At 40.3% G+C, this 16,458-nt stretch overlaps 1 protein-coding gene across 5 annotated transcripts in view; it reads right to left on the bottom strand.

Moving 5' to 3' along the window:
• Positions 1-874: 874 nt before the first annotated feature.
• Positions 875-16,458, bottom strand: part of MYLK (myosin light chain kinase) — a 224,104-nt gene continuing 208,520 nt past the window's right edge. For 4 of the 5 annotated variants that reach the window (XM_061370054.1, XM_061370055.1, XM_061370056.1 and 1 more), the window contains 5 exons: positions 9,055-9,207; positions 7,163-7,286; positions 5,830-5,959; positions 4,810-4,929; positions 875-3,005 (listed from right to left, as the gene is read on the bottom strand). In XM_061370054.1, coding sequence (XP_061226038.1) covers positions 2,758-3,005; positions 4,810-4,929; positions 5,830-5,959; positions 7,163-7,286; positions 9,055-9,207 — 775 coding nt within the window. In that variant the 3' untranslated portion in view covers positions 875-2,757. Of the gene's footprint in view, positions 3,006-4,809; positions 4,930-5,829; positions 5,960-7,162; positions 7,287-9,054; positions 9,208-10,903; positions 11,654-16,458 lie in introns of those variants that run through there. The other variant, XM_061370058.1, reaches the window with a different exon arrangement.

The following is a 16,458-nucleotide window of genomic DNA, read 5'->3' as shown; positions in this document are numbered from 1 at the left end:
CATGGAAGGACAAGTAAATGAAGGGAGGGAAGGGAAAACCTGTGCAGAAACATCAATACTGAGTCTGTGGGGCATGATACTTAGAACATGTGCCCACAGACCAAGTCCTCAGAGCTGCATCCTTTGCTGCATTATGCACATACCTACCTGCCCAGAAACCAGCAATCAGTGGTTAAGGGTAGGTACATTCACAGGACAGGGCACATCTTGCAAGGATGACTGTCTCAAGGGCTGACATTTTGCTCAAGAAAGATGTTCCTACATGCAGGGTATTTCACAGGCTTAGCTTTAGAGAGTTTCTGTGTGGTCCTGCATGGTCCATGGTGTCTTCAACTGTGCAGTAGAGGAAGTCCACATAAATGCAGCACAAGTGTATTTATGTAAAGTATCTTCATTTCTATGATCTTTTGGAGCATTGGTATAAGTATGCATCTACATTAAGCCTTCCCTGATTTTTTTCCCTTTTGCTCTTAACAGGCTTTTCGAACTACACCTTTGCCTGCCTTAAGAGAATTCTTAGCTGTAAAAGAAAACTACAGCTGTCGTGATGCCCCGTCCACGTTTACACTTCTGTCCATTGCAAAGAATGTGATGAGGCTGGAGCTGTGTGGCAGAGCACATGGCTACAACCAGTACCAGCGCCTACAGCCAGGTTGGACCTCATGACACTTGGGCCAAGCAGCCTCTGCACATAGCTTGCCTGTGCCGTCAGGGTAGGGAAAGCTCAGCAGCAACACCGAGATCAAGAAGGTTTCCCTTTTAACTACCAGGTCCATTTGTGCACCAAGGTGCTCTCAGGACAGAAGACCAAGGGTACTTACAGGCTTAGCCAGCATGAACACAGTGACGCCTGCAATAGAGTATACAAGGAGCATGCTTTGTGGTATTATTTATTTAGGAACTGCGTGTAACTACAGCCGTAGCGTTCTCATCTTTGCAATTCTGATGGTTTAACAAACTGGGAGAACATTAGCATATTTTTATTAAGGTACAAAATACAGCCCATTTTTGCGTAAAACATAAAAAAAAAGTGTGAAAAGCTCTGTATGCTCTAAATCAGATTCAAAATCTTTCTGTATAAGGAGTTGTGGCAATACTGTGTTTAGTATGAGGGTTTCATCAGTCAAAAAGAAAAGACATGCTGGCAATCTGAATTTAGCAACAAAGATTAAAGCAGTTAAAACCCACCGTGTCATCCACATTAGTTGAGCTTTGAATGTAGAAGAGCAAATCATATGACACATACACAACTAGGTAATATCAAACAAGCTAAGGTTGATATTGTACACACCTGTATGAAAGTACATTGACTACTTACTGGTGAGGAGTTAAGGTAATGGTTCTTTTAGAAGAGGTAACCTTGGAAATGCAAATGGTTGCACTTTGCACACAAAAAGTGGAGAAGAAAATCACTTTGGGACTGATACATAGATACAAGACACGCTGGTTTGGATTATGCGTATCACTTTGCAGGCTCTGATATTACCTCTGAACAACAACAGCAAAAATTAAAAAGTGCCAATACTGTGAAAGGAAAGCAGAGTTACTAAATCTGAGTGTATTAACCATTGCTGAGAAAAACCCTGGGGTTTGGGTGTTTCCATTTGGTTTTGGTTTTCTGCATTTTGAAAAAATGCAGCAGCCTTACTGGTGCAGGTTCAAGACAAAAACAAGACAGTCAAGCTCATAAGTAGGAATAGGTCCTATATAGGTTAAGATTCTTTGGAAACTGCTAAGTATAAAGGAGTTTGTAATCCAGGCTACTATCTTTTTGGCTACTCCAAAAATCTGTGGGAGTTTCCAGCTTATCATCAGTTGAAATCTGTTTTGCAATCACCAAATAAATGCAAGTAAAACTGTAACTAACCTGGGATTCCATTCGCACACATGTACATCGAAGTCATACATTGTGCAATAACCTGTTTTTTCACAGCAGCATATGTATGAATCGTAAGTCATGATTAGACTGACCAGAACAACAGGAAATATTTGCAGTCTTTGTGGTCTCAGGCTGTTCCTTCAGTAGGCAGCTGTAACTGCACTGAAGTGACAGGTTCTGTGAGGGAAAGGCAACAAGGTGGGATCAGCTGGTTACAAGCAGGATCAGTGGTGTCTCAGGACACCACCTAGACGTTCAGCCAGTGTTAACAGCAGCACTAACAGCACACTGAGAAAGGGCAGCAAATGTGGTTGAAGTTAGGACTCTGAAATTCTGTTTGAAACAAATGAGAAATGAACCCTACCATGTACAAATGGCTGTGCAGGCTGTGCTAAACCTTCCCTTACAGAAGACACTGCTCAGGGAGCAACCTGTTTTCTAGGACTGGGTAGATTCCCTGTATGTCTGGCAGATGATTCCTTATAAAGTAGATCTTGGGGAGCCAACTTAGCTGCAGTTTTAGCTGAGGAGATGGCGTAGAGCAGCGAGCTCAGTAAATAGGCTGTTTCTCTTTAAGATGTTCAGAATATAACTGTAGACTTATTTTCCATGCATTTGATTTAAAAATCGACTGGGCAACTTAGCTGATGACTTGCTTAACGTAAATGCAATCATGCTAGCAACTTTAAATCACCTGCTGATTTGAATTAATGCCCATAGAGAAAGCAAACAGGTATCAACTGATCATGCTGAAAAAGCACCCCCCAAAGACCTATGTATCACACAAGGTGCTTTTGATAACTTTTTTTTTCTGAGCCTTATAAGGATAGTCTTTAAATATAATTTTATTCTTTTTTTTTTTCTTTTTGAGCCTTGTTTCATTCTTCCTCCTCTTCATCTTCATCTTCTCCTTCTTTTGCCATTGTTTCCACGAGGAGTTCCGCGGTGCACGTTGCTTCCCCAAGGCTGTTGACAGCTTTGCAGGTGTATTTGGCATCATCGTCCCCACATACTTCAGAAATAGTCAAAGAACAGTTCCCATCCTCATCATAATCTATCTGGAAGTGACGGGATTCCTTGACAGGCTGGTCATCTTTGTACCACATTACCTCAGGGTCAGGGTAGCCTGCAGCAGTGCAGAGAGAGAACAGCAATTACAATGAGTGAGATGTAATTGGTTGTTACTTTAAGTTCTGTGTATGGACATGCCATCATGCTTATACACAAATATTTCATTGAATTCTATTTAAGATAAATGTAGACAATGTGAGGTGCTCTTACTTCACATTTACCTGAAACAATTTTATTATGAAAAAAAATGGAAAGCTAGCACTGAGGTACTCACTGGATTCATCTTTCCACTACTTAACAGTGGCTGCAGACAGCTTTTTGTTATTCTGGGACAGCCACGAGTGAGGGACTCCTGACAGCATATTTGAGGCTTACCTGACATTGCAGCTTTTGTGGAAACCACAGTTCCCAACACCAAGGTCTAGAATTTCAATGGTAAGGTGTTTTGGACAACAAATTAATATCCTTCTCGGGTTGCTTTATTGTGGCTATTCTGAATCTTCCTCCTCCTAAAGTCCTGTACAGTGACCATGGCGCTACCATTTCTGTGTTTGTCAGGATAAGCAAGGCAGTCTAAGGAAAGCATTTTGATTATGCATCTCAACAGGAGTTTTGGAACCTTTTGTGAAGCAAATGGTTTGCTGTACTCAAAGCCTCCAGAGCAGGGCTGTACAGTACGTGCTGGAGAACAATCCCTTATACAGTACTCTTGGCTGCTGTAACGAACTGAAGGCTTGTTGCCTCCGCCAAGTTCTAGTCTGTGATGGGAAGATGACTCCCCACAGAGCAGAAATAATCCCTAATACACCATGAAGATTACAGCAATACACTGAAAAGTTTGGAACATCAGCATGGTACATCTATATATTTTATTCCATGCGGTACTTAGGCACATACCCCTCACGCTGAGCATCCATCAGCAACAATAATCCATCCTCACATCTCCGCTGTGAGGTGGGAAACACAGGTAGTGAAAGACATTAGGGGCACAGAAACAAACAAGCAGAAGGTCAGTGAGGCAGTTTCTGAACCTCAGTTTAGGAGCAGAAATTGTCTAAAACACATGCAGAATGATACTGACTATTCATTTTAACAGCTCTTCTCTTCCTAATTGCTAGCTTCCATCCATACAGCATCCATACAGTAGCTTCAATTGCATTGCAAGGGAAGCGCTAGCAGTCTTGGCCTTCAAACTGCTCAGCTGACCAAGCCCAAGCTCCTTAACTGCCTTCTCATTAGCTTACTCTTCCTATCTGCATATTCCAGTCTGAGTTTTCTTTCTTGAATTTTAAGTTAAAAACCCCAAACAACAGTGCAGTATTTTCTAGACGTTACTTTTGTAACCAGCACAATGACACTGTCGTTCCTTCTCATGAAAATACACTGTTAGGGAGCTCTTTGCCTGTAATACAAGGTCTGTATGGCTTACAGTTATCTTGAGGTCACCCGAAAGTTGCCTGTCATTTCAGACAAGTGTCTTCCTGCTTATTCTTGGTTTCTGATTGGCATTCTCTAAGAGTATACTTTTGCAATTTTATGGTGCTACATTGCATCTTGTTTTATTGTTTCTGCCCTCAAAAATCATCTTACTGTTCTTACTTCCTATGCTGAATTTGTGATTCACACACTGACTTTTGGAGTCTGCTGTTCTGTGGCAAGCACAGAACAAGCCCTTGCAGCTCTGAATAATTTCTGTTACTGTACCACATTTCATGCTGTGACATGCAGATAAAAGCAAAATGGCACCAGCTCAGCAATAATATGGAAAATTCAGCAAAAACATGGAAAAAGTTAGACAGCAGCGCAATGCAGAAAGCTGGCAAGAAAGGACAAAAAGAAACATAAGCTAATCAAAGTACCTTCAATTTTGCAGTCAAATCTAGCAGCACTTCCTTCCACAACCTCCATGTCAAGGATTGTTTTAGTAAAATATGGCTTTACATGGGGCTTTTCTTCAGCCACTTCTTCAAGGAAAGTATCTGGAGAAGAGGAAAAAGGTAGTTAATGATTTTACAGGGCATGTTCTCAAAAAGATGCATTTTAATTTTTAATTACCAGCTGGTAATGAAAGCATCTTTTATTTTACTTAATTCTGTAAGGCTAATGGGATAGTGAGGGCATTAGCTGCTTAGTTCTGTGCCAAACTTTTGCTGCTGGATGAAGATCCAGGCCATAAATAGAAGGAAATTGAAATGCAGGCCACCACGCTACAAATCATCTTTATTTTTTCCTTGAATTTGTTTGTAACCAAATCTGGACTTTTGCTAGTCACAGGGGCAATGAGTTCAGCTTGTGTCAGGCCCGCAGTCTATGTGGATGTGTCAAAGTGACTTGCTTGATTTTCAGAAGTGTCACACATTTGCACCTCTGACTGTTGCACAGCACCAATCCACATTTCAAATGGTGACCTAAGGGAATAATATAGATACATTGGGTTTTTTTCTTGAAATGCCCCTGTGTGAGGAGCATGGTTAATGCGAAGTACATGTCTTGGTTTTAGCAAGCGTTAATACTTCATTGCTTGCTCCCTTGCATGAGAAGGCAATACATCACTGTAATCTTTATATAAACATGCATTCCCAAACTGACAGAATGTGCAGCTGACAAATCTGCCTTAATTCTTTGGCTTTAAAAAGGCAAGAGTTTACTGCCTGTACTTATACAGGGGCATTTTCAGTATCAGAACGATATGAAAACAATGATTTTTTTTAATAATTTCTTAAAAAAAAAAGGAAGAAAGGAAATGGGGGGGGGAAGAAAAAGAGCGAGAGAGAGCGTGCATGAATAACTAACTTGCTGATTGGTCTCTAGCATTTTGCTAGAAGTTTTAGTAAGACTGATTCAGAGAGGTAAAAATAGGGTGCAGCAAAATTCCTTACCTTCATTCTCTACTTTGTCTGCATTTATAGGGCTGGTGGGCGAGCTCCCAGAGGCCTTCCTCCCACTCATACCAGAAATCATTGCCATGGACGAAAGTCTTCCTATTGCTCGGACAGCATGGCCTGTTTTCTAAGACATAACATAAAAGGCTTCTGATCAATCCAGTCCAACAGGCATGTGATTTTCTGTAACAATCGTGCTTCGGACAAATTATCTGGGATCTCTGCAAACCTCGCTGGAATTGTTGGACAAACTGCTTATATATAGCTCTGTTGTTTTAGGAGAGACAGAGCAGGCTGGTCTGAATTACCAAATTTAGTTGCAGATATAAACTTCCTCTGATGAACTCATACCTAAATGAATGTCTCTATTAGCTGTGGATAAAACGCAGTGTGTGAGAGGAGGGCCAGCAAAAAAGCTATGTCCTGTTTAACTGGAACTTCACTCTGGTGGCGGACAGCTCTCTCGACAGCCATATGGGCTGGACTGAGTTTCATCAAGGATGAAACCAGCTAATATGAAATGAATGAGAAAGTACCATCTGCATGATTGAAGCAGACCTCTGACAGGCTCAAGAATCAACCACGAGGATACTAAAGTATGTTTGCACTACACTGACTCTAGTACAGACACGTATATTTTTGTACAGCTTGCATGATCTGCTGAGAAACATGTACAGTAGAATGTAAGAGGAAATGTAAGGTAGATTTACATAATTTAATGTTTTGTAGGCTACTCAAAAGGCTGGATCCAGGATTTTATATGTCAACTCCCCTAGCTATCAGAATGGCACAGAAGAACCTGCTGCAACAGTTTCAGCATTAAGAAAAAAGAAGATACGAAGACAAAATACGTCAGTGAAAATTATAAAACCGATTTGACCAAATCCATGAGAGACTTGCTGCTCCAACAGGACAGAACTACTGGCTTAGGAGAATGAAACTACCACAAAATGAGGTCGCTTTAAAAGAGGCCAGGTGGATAAGCTTTTCCCTAGCTGTTCAGGTTTGTTAAAGATAATTTAATCCCCCAGCCCTCAGTGGCATGGAGAGGGCAGGGAGAAGAGATGGCCCCAGAAGAACAGGTAAAACTATACTTCAACTCAGGTGCCTTAGTAGCCCAGAATGGAATCATCAGGTGTCATATATATGCAGCCATGCACCCTCCTACTGCTCGCCTGTAGAAACCAAACCTGCTTTACTGCATTCATACTCTTTGAGTTTTCACCAGCAACAGAAACCACCTGGCATGACATGTTTCTCAGAATCATAAACATTAGAAATAAAGAGACTTATTAGGATAACTAGCCCAATTCTATATCCTCTTCATTACCTGCCATTTTCTTCTGGCCATATATTTCTTCATCCTATCTTTGGAAAGTTTTTTGGCTTCCATGGTTTTGGTGTCTTTTTGCAGCCAAGGGTGCTGAAGACATTGAGTACAATTTAAGCGACTCCTGTTTTTATATAAAAAGACTGGTCAGTGTTGCCATTAACCACAGCTGAAACTACCTGCTGTAACTTTATTTTGCTCTCTCTTTTACAAAAGCTGATTTTTTCTGTTTCCTAAATTTAGCAACATAGATCACATGGTACTGCTTTCCTAGCCATGCTTATTTCTTAAACTCACTTCCACAATTTCTGTACATTTTTCTGAGAGAAAACTGTGCAAATTTAAGTGTTAATAAAACATTATAAAACAAAGCACGAAAAGCCATATGTTTTAGGCATGGAACACATTCAGCAAAGCCACAGTGGTAATGATTCAGCTGCCTGATGCTGGCAGAACCCTGTCCCAGATCTCCTCTCCGTTACTTACAGAGATTTCCCTTTTCCCTTCACTTGATACCCTCCTTCCTTGCAGCCTTGAACATTTAACAAAACAGTAATGTCCAAATCTCTACTCAAGCCACACCTATTCTTCACTTTGTTCATGGTACTCAGATAATCTTATGTTCTCCAGCCATCTGACTGCAAACTTGTTGGAAGAAGTATGTTTGTCGGAGCAATCCCAGGCACAGCTACAGGTTGGGCAAACGAGATTCAGAGCAGTCCTGCAGAGGACTTGGGGTGTTGCTCGATGAGAAAATGAACATGAGCCAGCTTCAAGTGTGCGCTCGCAGCCCAGAAAGCCAGCTGTACCCTGGGCTGCATCAAAAGCAGCGTGACCAGCAGGTTGAAGGAGGTGATCCTGCCGCTTTACTCTGCTTTGTGAGACCTCACTTGGAGTATTGTGTGCAGTTCTGGTGTCCTCAACATAAAAAGGACATGGAACTGTTGGAACAAGTCCAGAGGAGGGCCACCAGGATGAGCAGAGGACTGGAGCACCTCCCGTATGAAGATAGTCTGAGAAAGCTAGGGGTGTTCAGCCTGGAGAAGAGAAGGCTGAGTGGAGACCTCATAGCAGCCTTCCCGTATCTGAAGGGGGCCTGTAGGGATGCTGGGGAAGGGACTCTTCATTAGGGACTGTAGTGATAGGACAAGGGATAACAGGTTGAAACCTAAACAGGGGAAGCTTAGATTGGATATAAGGAAGAAATTTTTCATTGTGAGGGTGGTGAGGCACTGGAATAGGTTGCCCAAGGAAGTTGTGGATGCTCCATCCCTGGCGGTGTTCAAGGCCAGGCTGGACAGAGCCTTGGATGACATGGTTTAGTGGGAGGTGTCCCTGCCCATGGCAGTGGGGTTGGAACTAGATGATCTTAAGGTCCTTTCCAACCCTAACTATTCTATGATTCTGTGTATTCTTTCCTTCCTTGTTCAGAATCTGCCATAAAGAGGGCTTCCCACTCTGATTTTTTTTTCTTGCCCAATTACTAGATTTGTAGGAAAGCTGCCTACTCACAGGGACTGCACTTAAAAGCAACACATGGAAATAAATCTGGTAAAATTGCAACCCATTCAGATCAAGATGTGTCATGCTGGAATCTGTGTCACACAACAGCGAAGATCATAGTAGCCACAGGAAACCTCAGCATGCATCTTGCTCGAGGGAAGGGAAAAGCAGAATGAGCAGGCGGTTAAAAGGAAGTGTTGCATTCAGACCCCGCGCCCCGCGTGTAACGTAAATGAGAGCTGCACACATAGACAGATGGGCACACAGAGCTCCTTATAAAGTATCGCTAGAGGTGCCTGCATCAACATGGAGATTCACAGTGGGGAAACAAGAATGGCAAGTTCCACTAAATGCAAACATAGAAAGTGTATGAAGTCCGACAGCTTTACTTCATATCTTTCTTTAGTAGATTGCTGATAAAGTCTTTGGCATCATCAGAGATTTCATCAAAAGCCTCATCATCAAAGTCCCACGTTGCTGAGGTAACATTGGCTAGGGTTTCATTGTCGTTGTCTCCCATGAAAGGAGAAAGTCCACTGACCCTGGGGACAGAATAGACAGACAGACACAAAACAAACAATGTAAATTTGCAAGTTATCAGAGGAGCAAGTTAAGGTTGTGCATGACATCTCTGCTGCTCTGCAGATCTTTATCAGTGAAAGCTTCCTTTAAAAAGAAACAAACAAAAAGGACTCAACGCTAACTCCAGATAGTTTTATGGGAAGGAAACCAGAATTTTGACTGCAAAACTGAAAGGAAATTTTTGCTGGTTCTTTCTTTTTTTGGAAGAAATTTTTTAGGTGAGAGCTAGAATTATGTGGAAGTTGAGCCTACTAATTTGTTAAATGATTTGTCTAGTTCTGCATAACTAATACTACAATTTTCACAGCAAATTCAGCTGAATAGCTCTTTTTTTCTGGTTTGGGGTTGTTATTATTTTTTTTCCTGATGCTTTCAGAATGACTTTGCTGCCTTTACTGTCAAACCCAGTTCTTTTGTACATTTTATTCCATTTACTCCTGCCGAGAGAGCCCAAGATGAAAGATTCGTAATTAAATCATGAAATTCATGGGATATTTTGTAAAGAAAACCACCTTGAATTATCTAGGCAGATAAAACAGTGCTACGTCACTGCAGGCTGTAGAGTTATGCAAATGCATCCAAAAGTAATTTGATCTTTATGTTCTGAATCTGTCATGATAATGCATGAAATGGAAATAATACTCTCTTAAAACCTAAGTTGAGTTTCCAAGGCTTTTTACTCAACATAACTGATAAATTGCCACTGAAAGGCAATTTCAGAACATCATGGTGTCATTTTTGGAGAGCATCTTTCTCCAATCACGCTCTGTCCTTTATGACACTGTGTCTTTCTGCATCCAGATACTTTTGATTTATTTATATATCATCCTTTCATTAAAAACTTTGAAGTGAAAGATTGTTTATTCCTTAGAACTACAAATTACTTAGGTTTTCAGGTCTTCTTCCTGACATGCAATTTCTATAATAACCTATTCTTCATGAAATTTTACAAAGTTTATTTGCTTTCTCTGTACAATCATATTAACCAGTTAAAACAACCAGTTACAGTTCAACAGTAGTACATTAAAAAAAAACCCAGAAAAGTAAGTGGAACTCATTAGGGTTCTGTAAATAGTATATGGACAAAATGATATATGAGTATCATGATGTTACTGAATATCACAGAACAAACTGGTAGAAAAAGATATTAATATCAAAGTGGGCTACTAGATTAATAATATAATCTCCTCCCCCAAAATTATTTTGCTACTCTTTTGTTACGAATTACATTCAAAATCTGATTTGGAATTTGTTCCTAAGGATTTTATTCCTATAAGCAAAGCAGAAACAGACACTTTTTGAAGCCTCAGACAAAGCAGATACTAAATCTTTCACCATTTCTGGAAGTTGTGTGCAGTACAGCAGTCTAGAATATTAGTATCTACTTCAGAAACGTGATAGTAATAATACATGAGATGATGATAAAAGATTTGTTTCTTCTCAGCCAGAAAAAGGTAAATCAGAACAGAAGGTATTTGCTGTCTTTCCATTATATGGGCTGAATTCAAATGCAACAGGAAAACACAACTTTATAAATGTATAAGGTGGCATTTATGAGCATGTATTAGGTGCGAATTACAGAAAGCTGAAAGATTAACTTACCAAAAAATGTGCACATAAACCAACTTTATCATGGTTGTTCTCTTTGACACTTACTTTACTGGAAGAGACAAGGTTTATGCCTGATAGTGCTGGAAAGCTGGCATAGCTGCAGCACAGAGAGACTGCTCTGCTCTCATGCACATCAGCTGTCATGGCCAGGTGAATCATTAAAGCGAAATCTTTGTTCTGGAATCTGTGAAGTACTCCTTCAGGGCCTTAAACCTAGCTCTACTCCAATATTTAAGATTTTCCTATTTATGACAATGTCATCATTCTCTATAATGTTTTAGAAAGTGAAAAAAAAATCTCATCCACAGTGCAGTGTGAAGTTTTAGAGTTCTGTCTGGGTTCCAAATACTGATTGCTAAGTGTCTCATTTATGACTATCTAAGTAAGTATGCTAATCTGTCAGGCAATTCAGCAGCTGCTTTTAGCTTGTACAATGAAGGGTATGTGAAAGTATTTCTTTAGTTCACTGTCAATATAGGAGATGCACGTCTTCGCTTCATCCAGTTAATCTTCCAGAGAACACACTTTGGTAGCCAGAACAAAACCAATCCCATTTCCCTCCAATACTTGATTGAAGTATGGCAAGGGCAACCTCTGCATAGTATTACCACAAATAGCATTGCGCAGCTCATGTGCTACATTAGATACATTTTGGCCTGTTTCCAGAGATTGAAACTGCAGTACTGAGAAACCATTTCCATGCTAAAAAGACTGCTACAGGTACAGAGACATTGCTTCTTGTGGAAATACCACTGCTCCACACTGCCAGAAGAGGCAGTGCCTTAAAAAGACATCCATCTCCCTGGACAAAGAGATACTGCATGTCACACACAGCTTTTGAGGGATGAGCGTAAATAAAAAGAGATTAGAGAGGAAAACAAACAAACAAATAACTGTGGTTGTTTTTGCTGCCTTAAAAAAAAAAGAAGATAAATAATTGCATGACAGAATTCTTTGCTAAAATCTGAAATACTATAGTAGGATTGACCCATCCCATGCATTTGGTAGATTACCACGTGAGTATAGGTTAAGCCTCCACTCACTTTGTTGCAAACACTCGTGTAACTGTACCCATTCAAATGTTTCAATGAACCTATTTTTATATTCCTGAATGTGCTGTTGCAAATGTATAGGGCTGAAATAATTTTCTCTCTTTACCACAGTTCCACACTGTGGATCAGTTGCCTTGTCATGGAAATACTCGAATGGAGAACTAGATCTTTGTCCATAGTCAAAAAACAAAATCCAGCAACTATTGTGGATTATAAGCATGAATTTGTATCTTTAGTGTACATTTCACAGACTTGAATCTTGTTTGTTCGTTTCTTACTAGCCATTTAAAGTAATAATGGCCCAGAAACTCTTTTGACAGATTATGGAAACAATTTCTTTTTGGAATGCTGAAGCTAAGTGATAAAGATGAGCTACTGCTACAGAAAATTAATATTGAGCTTACACTGCAAAGTTACTCTTAGACAAGCAGCAAGTTGTTTACTGAAAACATTTTTCCAGCTACTTAAGCAGGCATCTTCCTGGCATGTTAAGAACCATCTGTTTAGAAAATCTTACACAGTTTCCACTTCTAAATAAAGAAGCTACTTTACCCTGTAGAAGTTCCTAGACCATTTATTGGTCTGTTTTAACAAAGCTGTGAGTGCAGATTTAGAAATGTTAAGATCAAAAGGGTTCAGTGTGATTGCTGGTGTCATTGCCTATATAAAAAGCACTTGGAAATCTTTGTATTAAGACTGCTACTAATCCAGGAAAGACAAGTTTGCTGCATACCCAAAAAAGTCAGACTCTGAGCATTTCTCTGAAAACAGTGCTTGCAGCACCAACTGATTTGGGTTGATGACAATTTGCATTGCATTAGGAGTGAAAAAAGTAACAGATCTTAGTATGAAGAGTACTATCTGCTTCTAAGTCTGTGCAGGTCATGTCAAATAAGCACATGATAATGCCTGCACCCTGGAGATTATGTAGTAATTGCAGTACTTTACAAGGGAAATAACCCAAATAAATAGTCTCAGGGTACTTTGTGGGGGATGCGCATCCACTGGACAAAACCACCTTTTCCTTAGCTGAGAGCTGGCTGACTCTCACACTGGTTGTCTCAGGGAAGAAACAGGCCACTGAACTCAGGTAAAAGAAGACAGCTCATTGCTGGAAGAAGGGATGCAACTCTGTTCTCATCCTTTTTTTATGTGCCCAGCGGATTAATGAGAAATCACAATTTGCCAGTGCCGCTGAACAAATAACTCATTTTCTGTTGAGCAGTGTAGTCATGACATTAAAGCCCTCCTAACTTGCTTTATTGAAAGAACAAGGAGTGCTCTCTCATCTTCATATTAATGGGGCTTAAATTTTTAATGTGACATTGAGCCAAGTGTAAGCCAGCAGCGTGGGTGTCTTGCTTATCAAAGTCCCAAGTCAGCACACGCAAAAGATGAATGATGCCTGAAGATCTTGCAACCAACCCAAACTACCAAACAAAGGAGGAATAACAGCCCTGATGAAATAACCCAATAGATAAAAAGGAAAGGGAATGTTTGAAGAATCAGGGTGTGTGTTATTAGGAAGGAATTGAAGGAAAAGAGTACACAGCAAGATCAAATGTGATATTAAAACCCAGCCTAAGATACAGCACAGTAATAAAATATTAATCGACAGAGATCAACTACTCTGAAAAGATATACACTGCCTGGCACTGATAAAACAAGAAGAACTAGTGGAAATCAAGCAGAGGTTTGAATCAGCCACAGTCAAATCCTCACTGAAACAAGTCAGACTCTCCTGTGCCAGAAGGAGAAGGGTTATCCACTTTCAGTGTGCATACATACAGGGCTGAAATCATAGACTGAAAACTGGCATGAAATAAAAGTAGAATTTAGAAATTGTTTCAGATTACTAAATATTTGAAACACTGACTATCCAAATGGATCATCAGAAAAGAACTAGAAATAGAAGAAAAGAAACCAACCCCAAACTCAAGCCCAGATGAATAAACGGGACAGAAAGAGCTGGAAAGAATTCAGGACTTTTAAGCTTCATTAGATAAAGATTACTGTGAATGCAAAAAGAAGCACTGAAATAGACACAGATGGAGATGATATATACAAGGTATAATATTTGTGGCCTGTTACTTCAAAGGCAAAAGATCAACTTAAGTATTTAGGTCAGCACTATGATGCAGAACAGGACAGAGAACAAGATAAAAGTGGAAAAAACATGAAGTGGAGAATGCAAATAGAGAAATTTAAGGAAGAACAAAGACTGATGAAGAGACAGGGCTGAATAAGTTGTCCACAAAGATGAAGAGGATTTAATGTGTAGCTTAGAAATGTGGAAAGGAAACCCATGAGCCGTAGTGTGGAATTAAGTCAGTCATGCCATAAGGGAGACAGATGCAGCATCCTAACAGAGAGCAGAGTATCTGTACTTGTGCCTACACAGCAGAAGGCTGTTTTGCTGCAGGGTTTTGGAGGATTGCTGTCATCCTCTTTCCTACTTGAGATTACATCCCACCCATTTATTCTTCTACAGGGAAAACCCTTCAAACACAGAGATCTCTTCAGCAGCTCCTTGCTAAACCTGGTTTGTATTCATTGTTTTACAGCACATAATGGAAACACACTGTCTGTCTAGGCAGGTTACAAGTCTCTCAGCACTCTAGAGTCCTACCTTCAAAGAGGTAGGAAGTCGTGCAAAGCATGCTCCCTGCTGCTTCTCTTAGGACATGTGATGGACACAGCAGCTTTCGGCCATCAGCTGCATGCAGCAGGCCTGCATTTAAGCCCAGTGCTGCTGCACTGCTTGCCTCTTCCTTCATGGCCTCACCATGTCAGGGGAGAGGGGGTGCAAACGCTAAGTTACAAGCACAGGGATGGTATGTGAGACAGACGCCAAATAAGTGACTCTTGCACTTTGTGCATGAAATTTGGCAGTTCTGAGCATATATCCAGAACAGGGAAGCAGAGCTACAACTAGAAGGAGATGCAGTTCTCAATGACTTCTATTTGCATTCTGTAAGGATGATGTGATGGTCCATTTTGGATAATGGCTCATAGTTGTGAATCCACAAAAATAACTGGGCTTTAAAGAAGTGAAGACAGATTGGGAGCCTGTCACTCTGGGGTGGAGAGAGAAATTCCAAGTGATGACTCATGGGTCTTTCCTAACTTCTATTACTTTATTCTTGCTGCAAGAAAGAGAAAAGCTGATTACTACTAATCATTACTGTGGCAACAGCTATGCATAAAAAGTGCATAAAAAATAAACTTTTAATTGCATTTGGGTAACATAGCTTTCCAATCTTGAGATGTTAAATGAGCTTAAAGACACTTTAGCAAACAAACAAATAATTTCATAATATGTTTCACAAGGCATATTGGGTCATCTGAATCAAAGGTAACAACACTCCAGCCCCATCAGCTGAACATTACAGCATCCAAATATCTTGCTTCTGGTGACATAGAGAAGCTGGCAGACTGGTCTTTGGCAAGACATTTCACCTTTTCTCCATCTGTTTCGCCTGCTCCCTTTGCCTTGTCTACTGAGATGATATCAAATGTTCTCCAGCATGTACCGTAATGGAGCAGCAACCCTGGTTGCATACCCTAGAAGCATCCACAACTGCTATCACCGATTATTTGCCTCGGTTGTCTGGCATGTCAGTGCTTATACTGTGAACGCACAAAAACTGTCATATACTTCGATAACAAATGACAGCAAAAGACGTTAAACTCCCTAATGTGCGTGTAACACTGTGGTTTAATGTTTTATTCTTTAACGTGTGAGAGGCCTCTAGGGGGCAATGCAGCACTGATGTAACTGTTGGGTTTTGCGTTGCTGCGCAGGCAGTCTGGGATCTCCATGCTCCTCTTCAGTGCTCTGTAACTCAGGATGCCTCAAAAGCTAGAGAAATAAAGAATTTGCCATCTGAGCACTGCCTGTGTGGTCTACATTATTCAAACTACAGAGTGACCCAAACGAGGTTTCAAGATCTAGAAAAAAAATGCTGGAAGTGAATAGAAAAGAAAGGTCCTGTAAATAAACTGGCAGAGTGAAGTGACCTTGAAAAGCGTAGTGTACTTCACATAAGAAACAGAAGATAACAAAAGCATTCAAAGTCATTGCTGGGAATAAGAGAGTTGATGTAGCTTTTACACAGGACAAGAAAGAAAATTTTATTGCTTAGTTTGGAAATGAGTATGAGAACTGACAAGGCAAGCACAATCATGGAAGAACTGGGTAAAGATGAGGCAAACAACTGTGCACTGCCAGGTGCAAGAGCTGCAACTAACCATCCTCTAAAATATTTCCATGATCCTGATCCATGCTGCTTATAAACTGTATTAATCCTGTGGTTTGTTTTTAGTAATAAATTAAAATGCACTGTGAACAGGGAAGGTACTGCTGGGATACTTCAGTCTGTCCCACAAGGAATACAATCTGAATAAGACAACCCCAACATTTCACAAAAAATTTCACACTGGGAATAAAAGAAACATTTGTCTTTAGCATCTGTGAAGGAAAAATAGTTTAAAATTAATCATAAAATACTCTCACATTGTCTTTTTAAATGAGACGAAGCATTGCTG

The sequence above is a fragment of the Neopsephotus bourkii genome, unplaced genomic scaffold, assembly GCF_033783945.1.
Source record: "Neopsephotus bourkii isolate Nb327-2 ecotype Australia unplaced genomic scaffold, CSIRO-AGI_Nbou_v1 NB_1526, whole genome shotgun sequence".
Lineage (NCBI taxonomy): Eukaryota > Metazoa > Chordata > Aves > Psittaciformes > Psittacidae > Neopsephotus > Neopsephotus bourkii.
Note: the sequence above shows the minus strand (reverse complement) of the source record. Positions and strands in the feature narration are given on the sequence as shown.